The following is a 10832-nucleotide window of genomic DNA, read 5'->3' on the forward strand; positions in this document are numbered from 1 at the left end:
GCAGCTGTAAAAAGATGGATCGGTGTTGTGACTTGTAGTCGAAAGATTAATCAATACAAAATGACTTGAACTTTAATGGCTTTAAACATCGTCACACATGCTCATGTAAACTCAATAAAGTGAAGATACATAACACTGGAGCTCTTTCTGTGATGTTTTTGGTTGTCACATAAATCCTATTTGATCCAGGAAGTCTTTTTCTATCTCAACAAACCAAAGCACTTACTGGACTTGAATTAAAAAAAAAAACTCGGTGACCAATGTTGATTTTTATATAAATTTAGAGTTTACATGTTGATTTTAATAATAATTTTGATTAGACAAACATAAATCGATCGGTAACTAATGACAGCATAATATTCCCGTTCATGATCGAATTGTTTGTCATCCCGATCATAGTCGTGACTGGATGTTTGAATTTTCACCCAAAGGCTCCGATGCACGGTACAAACATAGGTTTTGGTGAAGCTCGAAAAAACAAAGAAGAGAGATTAATTTGTGTACGAATCCAACGGTTAATGTCATTGATGGGAATTAAGACATGTTACCTATTGATTAGCAAATGGTGTAATAGAGTACAGATATTACAGGGACACTTAAACGTGGGGATGACGAAATAGGTGATGGAATGGTGGAGTAAGAGTGCAATCAGGGAGTGGGGTTGTGTAGGAAAATGGAAAGAATTTCATTAAAAAAAAATATTATTTTGGGTGTTTAGATGGAGCTCTGCCCTTGGGTCATTTAATTTATCAATATTCTCTTTCACTTATTTTTTTGTGTACCCACATAAACAAGAACAAGCCATTCTAGTTCCCATCTCCCTTTCACAAACCAATGGTGGACCCTGGAATCTCCTTCCCTCCCTCCATAAATGGATGTGTTTTATGTATTTATAAACACTTAGGGAGGAAAGTAAGAGCTTTATATAAAGGTGGTTGAGGGGGCTTTCGAGTCTTCACAGGTAGCAATATTGACGAGACTTGCTTTGTTTATTTATTTGTGTAAGCTTAGCTACAGTCAGCTAGCTAGCTACTCTGTGCAATATGGGAAGGCAACCTTGCTGTGACAAACTCGGGGTCAAGAAAGGTCCTTGGACAGCTGAAGAGGATAAAAAACTCATTAACTTCATTCTCACCAATGGCCAATGTTGTTGGAGGGCTGTCCCTAAGCTCGCAGGACTCCGACGATGCGGCAAGAGTTGCCGGCTTCGTTGGACTAATTATCTTCGCCCTGACTTGAAGAGAGGGCTTCTTACAGAAGCAGAAGAACAGCTGGTTATTGATCTCCATGCTCGTCTTGGCAATAGGTTAAATCTCTTCTCCATGTTACATTCATATATACATGTTGGTGACGAACTTGCATCAAAGCATATTGTTTAAATATTTCGGTTGTTTTATTAATGGTGTCTGGGTGGTTGTCTTCATGGACATGGTTTTCTGCTAACGTCCGTGGAGTAGGTTAAAATATTACTAATGTGAAGGTTAAGCATGTCTTGTATCGCTGTGTTGAAAGATCAGTATAATGCGTTTTTTTAATTGAAGTGTTTGACAAGGTAATTAAATAACTTGTAGTCGATTGCATTTGAGGAAAAAATGCAAGTAATCAAGTCTTTAGATTGCCGAGTATGCGCCGTGATAGATTGTGATAACATAAGATTTTGAAAAATTAATAATATTTTAAACCTGCAGATATTTCTTCTTGTTCTTATATTCGACCATATGAGCAGATAGAAAGGTGGGGTATAAAACAGGGCCATAAAATTTCAACAAAAAGAGTCATTTGGATCTGCAAGTTGCTATAAAGTGCAAGAATAACTATGCCATCGATCTTGGTTTTATAAATTAGTCGTCATTTTAATAGTTCATTAATTGCGTGCTTTTCAAATGAGCTCACAAACTATATATTATTGCTGCTTGCTTAAGATTCAAGTGATGAATAATTTTTAATGAATTTTCGGCGTCTGATTTTGGAATGAAAGTAAAACTTAGAGTTGGATATTTTTTCCTTTCACTTAGGTGGTCCAAGATTGCTGCTAGATTGCCAGGAAGGACAGACAATGAGATTAAGAACCACTGGAACACTCATATAAAGAAGAAGCTTCTGAAGAGGGGAATCGATCCTGTTACACATGAACCCTTACACAAAGAAGCCAAGGCTGAGGAAAGCTCATCATCTCCTGCTGATCTTTTGCCAGAATCCAGTAACAACAATGATATGCAAGAAAAGGATGGCATCATTATTAACTCGGATGATAATTCAAGATCACCGACTGAAAATTCTTGTAGTACCGAGGATTCGCTCTTGTTAGATAGTATTTGCAATGATGAAATGTTACTGAATAGCTTGTGGATGGATGAGCCTCCACTAGTTGATGCATCATGGAACAAAATTATTCCTCTGGCCGCAGAAAATACTAACAATGACATGGGTTATCCATCATGGGAGGATAACTACACAGGGTTATCGGATTGTCAAGATTTTGGCGTTCACGATTTCGGATTCGATTGTTTCGACACCATTGAATTAAGCGCACTTAACATATTAGAGATGGAACTCAATCGCTAGATTATACGCGTGTATGCTAGAGTGTTGTTGAGAAAATCTTACATCTTCAAATGTGAACATGTTACGAAGTATCATGTGTTGTTGAAGTTAGGTTGTCAGGATTGAATTTTCTGTCTTGCATGTTTCATCAGATGGTAATTGTTGCTGGGTGGGTTGAAGTATACCCGTCTTCTTCAGAGGTTTCTCACCAACCCAGTTAAACAGTGATATCAAACCAAAATCATTAAAATGTGACATTACTTTGTGCTTTACAAATGTTGTGATCTCATATGTAAGAGATAGGGACAGGCTCTGGCAGATGTTGTCTAGTGGGGTTGTTTACAGCATTATAATTATTTGTATATGATGTACATACGATGGAAATAAAGTGGATGCTGTTATGGATTATTTTTTGTAACTATTAAGAGAGTGATTAATCCAATAATTGCACTCTTAATCCGTGGTGATTAACTAGCATGGACAACTCTGATTTTCCTTGAATGGTAGCTACTGGTCTCAGCAGAATTTCATTACCCTGCGGGATCAAAAACTTTATTTCTGCCCATATCAATAGGGGTTTTAAGCTTCAGCAGATAGCTCACCAAACAAACAAGAAACAGGGCTCATGATTTAGTAGCATAAATCTCACTGTCTAAATTCACTCTGCTTTGTACAGAATAAGTAGTACTCTATTATCAGAGAGATTTTCAAGTTGCTGATGCAGTTTGGTAGGTGGTTCATCAAGCAGCTATGCCTTTGTGCAACTTTTCAAATTTTACGAATTCAAACACAAAGACTTCCATAGATTAAAGTGAAAAAGATTCAGCTCAGGCAGAAAAGGAAAAAAGGCAATGGCTGTCATTGAAAAAAAAAAAACATTGAACTCTTACCTTTATGCAGGATGTACAGAAAGGTTAAACTTTAGTGCCAGCACTCGTGAAAAGTAGAAAGGGTGCAACTTTAGTTTACACAAAAGCAGCTGTGTACTTTTTATTATTAATACTGAAGTGTTGAAGGCTTGATGCCCTCTTCAATGTTACTGATGTCTTGGAGATTATTCTGATACAGAATAATCAGCAATTTTTAAGTGGATGATATTAGATTATAGCTGGGATATCCCAAAGCATCCAAGAATGATGTATATTCATTTGCTACGGATCGAGCCACATGTGGTGTGGCAAAGATATTTATGTGTTCATAGTTTAAGCTGAGAAGATTATGAAACTTTAAGGAGCATAAACTCCATTAATGTTTCTTTTCTATGAACTTGTCGCCTCATCATCATTATTTTAACGGATATTCTGGAGAAAAAAGTGCACCTGATCAGGATGTTTTCGCTAATATAATTGCACCTTAAGCAACAGTCTTAATCATGATACCTCTCATCTGGATATGCCCTTCAGCATGAGTTCTTTAGTGGAGCTATAAAGCACTACTTGATCAATTCACTCTAGAACCTACCAACAGGCTACCGACTGATCAGAACTAGGATTCTTTTGGAAGCACCCCCTCACTCCCAAAACATAAATGGATTAATGGCCTCTTTAATTAATCTTTTTTTTTATTCTGTTTATTTCAGAACAATGAATTTGGTTAGTTGCTTCTCTTGATAAATAAAATTTTCTGCTGTACCATTATTTATTTAGTTTTTTTAGCCCTTAATTTGTATAGAACACAAATTGTGCTAGAAATAAAAAAACCCAGGGAATACCCACTCCTTTTGCAGGACGATCTAACTTCTTGATATGTAAAGTTAGCTAGAATTGATCGAACTACTTAGTTAGATTGGAAACAAAACCCACCAGGACATGGACCATTTTTTTTTAATCTTTGACAGGGAATGCATGATTTTGAGTGAAGATTCTAACCTAAGTGTGTCTGCAACAACATAGCCAAGGTCCAAAGATCTTATGTCACCTTGAGCTTGATTGAGAAGAATTTATTCTGAAAGAATGTCTTGGCAAATAAAAAAAAATTAGCCCATTTGATCAATCCATAATCTTGACGACTAGATTATGACATCTCAATAGACCTTAAATTCAACATTTGTAACAATTAAGATTAGATGTTTGATAATGAGCTTAAATTTTCTTATTTCATGAAGGCGCTTCAATTTTTTTTCATATGATAAGAAAATTGAAAGCCATCGAGTGTAAGCAAGAAGTTCTTCCTGTCAAATTGCACGATCATGAAACCAAGGTTTGTGTCGATGTGAGTTTTCTTAAGAAACAAGGCAAGGCAAATTTCGCAATATAAAGATTATCTATGAAGCCCCATAATTAAACTAACGTTAGCCCTAATAACACACCTTAAACTTGGAAAGGACAAGACAAGGGAAAAAAAACATTGGTCCTTGTTAGAAAATCATGGTACATGAGAATAAAAACCTCATGACAAGAACCTTTTTTTTTTTTTTAATTTTACGGAATTGGAGCAAGGGAGTAGGATCTCAGCAGAAATAAGAAGATTTTCAAGGAAAACAATCAGGTGAGTGCTTAAAAAAGGGCGTGGAGGATGTGAAGACACTGCACGTAAGGTTCTCAAGCTCCATCGAACAGTGCTGTGACTGGCACGGCCTTGAAAAAACGAGTGATTGCGAGTGGAATGTTGAATCATGAGGTAGAATCATGTGTGGGTCTTGACATGCTTTTAAAAAACAACACAATTTAGCTGATGCTAGCTGCAGCTTTCAAGTGTTTTTTATTTTAAGAAAAAAAATAAAAAATGAAAACAAGACTCCAATTATAACTAGAGAAAGGTGTCCATTCCCTATCTCTGTTGATGTGTGTGTACCATCTAAATGTAAAGTTATGGAGCTCCAGTACAATCTGTGAAGAGTTTAAAGCTTTTTGTAAAAAAAAGTAGTATGCATGGTTAGTGCACATTGCAGAAAACTGAAAAGGAGCCATTAAAGAAAGATAAGTTGTGTTCAAAAAGCATGTTGATGTGTTGAAGAAATGGACAAGTTTATGTATATTATCAGGACCAATAACATCTCATAAAGAGCATGATATAGCATTACAGACACCCATGACAATACTACCTTAAAGAAATGGATATGCTGAGGTATTCATATATTACTGCTGCGATTAATGAGCTAGGGTAATGCTTTTTGCAAGATCAGTGGTCATTTTGGACTAAATAGTAATAATAGTTAAGGAAAATGACCTTCTGCTGTAAACAGCTAGAATCTAGAATCAGGACTCAGGACCTGTGGGTCTCTAGCACGAGCTTTTAATTAAAAAAAAAAAATCTTGGGGCTGCCAGAAAAAGGGGGCTCCTGGGTAAATTTTGGTAATAAATTTTCACTACTTATTTTAAATTGACAAATGAGTGAAGTTCATAAAAAACCAAATGATGTAACGCTATTATATGCTTGAGTTGTGAATTCCGCATGTAGGGAGACCATTTTTACAAACACACACACACACAGAGACAAGCTCCTGTTTCTGCGCTTCGCTGCTGGGTCATTATTTTTTTCGGATAAAAAACGAGTGATTGCAAAGTGGAATGTTGAATCATGAGCTATAATCATGTGCGGGTCTTGACATGCTTTTAAAAAACAATATAATTTTAAAAAAAATATATGACTGGGGTTATAAACTCAACTAAATTGAATAAATTAGTTTTATTTTAATTAAATAAATAAAATAATTATAGATGAATCAAATATTAAAAGAAAAGTGATAACATGGAGGAAAATATTTTTTCAAAAACAAACAAACAATATATCTCTTAATAGCCCATTAAATATAAAAGAACAAATGGGATAAAAGAAGATATATAAAAAAAATTCTTTGTCAACTTAAGTTAATATAATAAACTTGTTATTTGGGTAATTAGGATTGAGATAATCCAGGATATTCTACCAAACTCACAGTCTAGATCATAAGATAGGAATGACCCGATAAAAAAATTAAAATAATTACAAAGCTTATTTTAAAAAAAAATCAACTTGTGTTAACTTTTCAAACCCGTGACTCGGGTCATTAGACTTGAAGCACCATATCTAGAAAAATCATGAAGTCTAATTCTCAATCAATCAAATATTGAAGGATAAAATTGAAGAAAGAATTTCAACTATACAAGAAGATTATAAAAATATAGCAATTAAAAGAATAAGAATCAAAATTGAAATAAAAATAAATCTTATATTTGATTGAAGGGTGAAATTGAAAAGAAAAATCAATTTAGTAAAAGAACCAAAAAAACCAAAGGAATGAGGATGGAATTAATAAAAATAATATACTAAAAATTTTGATTTAACGATGAAACTACAAAAAAATAAAACTTTTAAAAAAGGGTCAAGAAAAAAAATAGAAATTAAAACAATGAGGACCAAATTGAAAAGTATAACATCATAAATTTGGATTGAATGAAAAAACTGCAAATAAATCGAACTTTTAAAAAAAGTCAAGAAAAAAATAGAAATGAAAACAACAAGGATCAAATTGGAAAACATAACACCATAAATTTGGATTGAAGGATGAAAATGAAAACCAATAAAACTTTTACAAAAGGGCAAATGAAAAAAAATAGAAATCAAAAGAATAAAGACCAAATTAAAAAATAATAATATATGTCAAATTGGAATTGATAGACAAAATTAAAAACAAATAAAACTTTTAGAAAAAGAGCCAATAAACAAAAATTTAAAATCAAAAGAATAAAAACTGAATTTGAAATACTAAGAACAAAGAGGAACAAACTATTATTTTAGGGGGAGAAAAGATAAAAGAAAGTCTTACCGACAACAAACCAACCACCCAACGCCTATAAGCGCTGCCCGAACAGGGAGAGTATACAAAAGAGCTCCTAATGACACAATAAAAGGGTATCTTTGGATACCAGAAAATTTTACATGCACCACCCAAAATGCGTTAGCACTTCCCAAACACTTGTGAGTATCGTACATATGCTTGATTTTTTATATATATATTTAGTTAAATATTAAATTATCACTGAATTGACATGGTAATAATGAATAAATTTTTGTGAAAAGATTAAAAACTCCCTTGAAACTAGTTTTAAATTTTTGATTTATAAGAATATTATGGTTATTTTACTATATCTTTAAATTTTTTGGTTTTTTATATTTGATCAAATATAAAATTACCCCTGAGATGTTGATAATGAAAAAACCATTTTGGAAATATCAAATTGCACTTTGATTTGAGCATTTTAATTTTTGTGATGTGAATGATAAAATCGTTATTATAGCATTCCAATAAATAGTATTTTTTTTAATCTGCATCTACATTGTTTTCCAATAAACAGCTTCTTATAATATTTTATACCATAGTTCCCAAGCCCGTTTCGATCTGTCCCAGAATTTGGAACCTGGGCTTAAGATATTTAATTGGATTATCCACGTCATTGATTCAATCAAGATCTGAATTTTTAAAGCTGCCATGCCATTTCTTTTCAAATCCATACTAGCACAAACAAACATGTGTGGTTATTAACTTACTAACTCATGGATTGATCTTCCGACACTAAGAACTTCAGTCCCGTCGAGTCTGAAACTTCATCTGATAACTACGATTTATACATAAATTTGAGTCTTTGTTAATATAATGTTGTTAGATTTTTTAAACCGATTCCAAGCAAACTCGTAAAAGTTATTTTCTTTTATGATTAATAAGAACTCGTTATAAGTTGATATAATTTTTTATTCGATTGCTTGATGATTTAATACAAGGTTATTATACATTAAAATTTTAATTCTATTTTTTATTTTAATTTTTAAAAAATAATTTAAATCATATACTTGGTTAGGAAAAAGGTGCTCTTATCTAATGAAATTATAGTTCATTATCATTCACTTTGTGCAGTTTACAAAAATTAATCCTTATAGTATGATAATTATTAAATATCGATCAGCCTCAATTGAGTATTTTTTTTTCAATCAAATTCTCTATCTTTCCTGCTTCTATTTTTCTTTATTCTACCTCAAGAAAAAAAAATTGAAAAAAATATGAAATTGAGATAGACAAAATTATAAACAAATAGATGAAACAAATATAATTTGTTTAAAAGTATAAGGATTAATTAATAAAAATTTGTTAAACTAAAAGGACTCCATTATCACTTACTCTCAAAATGACCAAAGACATGAAGGACGAGTCGTTCAGGAGAGTGCTGGAGGTTTCAGAACCCCTGAAAATTGAAGGACACGACATCGCTTTCATATTAAACGAAGAGACTGTTTCATTCCAGTGAAGAAGAAGGAGGCGGAAAGCGAGGTGGATCGTGATCGAATCGAGTGGCGTTTCTCCACATTAATTTTGTCTCTCACAGGTGTTTTTCTTTCTGACTCTTTCTTTTCTTTTTTTAATTTTCTTAATATCATAATTTTACCTTAGTATTGCACAATCTCAAAACCCTAGAATTAACCATGATTATCCAATTGCCTACTTGTCTCCTGCTTCAATACTGATTCCTTGAGTTATATAATAATGAAGTGTGTTTTCCGCATCTCCATTGTAATTCGTAGGAAGGGGTGTAGGTGTTGTTAGCAATGGAAGGGGATCAATTTGATGGGATTCCCTTAATGTCTACTCTGCTCCTTATCTACCGTTGGTTTCTGTAATGAGACTCAGATTAGATACGCGTTCTTCTGTTATTCCATCATCTTTATATATATATATATATACTGGATTATTAATATTTCTTAAGCAGTGCAGTTCCTTGTAAGCAGTAAGAACAAGCCTATTACTAACATCAATGGCATGGAGAAAGTTTTTTCTACATGTGTACAACAAGTAGGCTGGTGCTTTGGATTATTTGATTCTAATGTCGCTCAAACTCCTATTGATGTTTCAGGTATTTTCTTTTTAGGGGAGGGGGGTTGCTGTTATGGGTGATTTTTCAGTTCAAATTACTCCTGAACTTGTTAATCGGTTCGCTAATGACGGGGAAAAATTAAAGAAGAAAGCAAAGAAGACTATACCTAAGACCCGACGAGAAACTCCCCTGCTCAAAGCTAAGGTGAATGAGAAACAGCAGCGTGATGATTCTGAAACACACAAACGGATTGCTTCTCCAGGATGGCCAGTTCAACCTCCACTGTACTTGCCAATAACCCAACCTGTACATCCTGCAAATGCCGAGTTGGATGCAATCCGATCAGTCATTCAAGAGAGCGAGAGGGTTCTGGAAAAGTTCCAGAAGCAGGAGGATAACATGGTGGAGCAAGTAACTGAAAGAGCCAAGAATCTCCGTGATAAGGAATTCAAGCTTCCAAACCAGAAGCCTATGCCATGTTTGGTTGATTATAATGCTTGCAGGGCGTGCTACAAGGAGCATGCTGATGATATTCTGAAATGTGCCCCCCTCACTAAGAGTTATTATGAATGTGTTCGCAGAGCTAAGCAGCAACAGAATTCAGCAGATAAGTAGACTTTCTTGGAAGAAAAATTTTCAAGTGTTATACATGATTCCAACCTAAATGTGGGTTTTGATAGATGAGACAATTACATATTTGTGGTCCAAATAAACCAAACACTAATTGCCATATTCAGAATGTAAGCTGTGCTGTCATAGTGCATTTAGGATTTTGTTACACTGATTGCTTCTGTCTCTAGACAATGTTGCAATTCTCATGGCAAGCACGTACAGTGTTAAAATTTCTTTTGGAACCTGTCAGTGAAAGTTGAATACTGTTGTGGTGCATGTCAATTGGGCATTATGCAAATAGTTTAATTTCAACACTGACGATGATCCTTGTATTTGAATGAGTGTTCCAACTGACAATTGTTTCTGTTTTCAATCAGTTACATACTGAAAATGGGATGGATTATGTGGTGTATGTAGAACTGTCACATTCTAATGCAGCTTCTTCAGCGGTGAGTCATTGGGTTGGACCTCATGGTTAATGATTTTTTTGACGTGTTGGTGGAGAGTGCTGCAAAAATTAATTTCTCTTCAATTTAGAGGGGTTCAAATTGATTGTTGTGAAGATACTATAATAGGTCAGTGCCGCTTGATGCAATGGTTCACTGATTATATTTTTCTTACTTGTTGAATTCGTTTAGCTTTTCTTATTGATGACTGGGTTGTACCCTGTCTAACCAATGGTCAAATTAGCTTCCTCCTTGAGTGGGCATTCGGTGGATGAGGAATCCTCTTTGGGTAAATGAATTCAAGAAACAATGTCATATAGTCATTGGTTTTTGTTTCATATACTCATTGGTGCCGTGAGCCGAAGACCGAAGTTTGACAACAAATGGACTGTAATTGTATAAAAGTCGAAATCCTTTCATTTGGTTATAGCGATAAGCATATTT

At 34.0% G+C, this 10832-nt stretch overlaps 2 protein-coding genes across 2 annotated transcripts; both read left to right on the plus strand.

Annotated features, from left to right (window-relative positions):
- Positions 1–887: 887 nt before the first annotated feature.
- LOC133701289 (MYB-like transcription factor ODO1) lies at positions 888–2952 on the plus strand. The gene is made up of 2 exons (XM_062125153.1): positions 888–1306; positions 2016–2952. Exons 1-2 carry the CDS (start codon positions 1044–1046, stop codon positions 2563–2565), a joined length of 813 nt encoding a protein of 270 aa, XP_061981137.1. The 5' UTR covers positions 888–1043; the 3' UTR covers positions 2566–2952.
- A 5694-nt stretch (positions 2953–8646) lies between these two features.
- LOC133700909 (uncharacterized) lies at positions 8647–10218 on the plus strand. The gene is made up of 2 exons (XM_062124637.1): positions 8647–8844; positions 9370–10218. Exon 2 carries the CDS (start codon positions 9403–9405, stop codon positions 9943–9945), a length of 543 nt encoding a protein of 180 aa, XP_061980621.1. The 5' UTR covers positions 8647–8844; positions 9370–9402; the 3' UTR covers positions 9946–10218.
- The last annotated feature ends 614 nt before the right edge of the window (positions 10219–10832 follow it).

This window comes from Populus nigra, chromosome 8 (genome assembly GCF_951802175.1).
Source record: "Populus nigra chromosome 8, ddPopNigr1.1, whole genome shotgun sequence".
In the NCBI taxonomy this organism is placed as follows: Eukaryota; Viridiplantae; Streptophyta; class Magnoliopsida; order Malpighiales; family Salicaceae; genus Populus; species Populus nigra.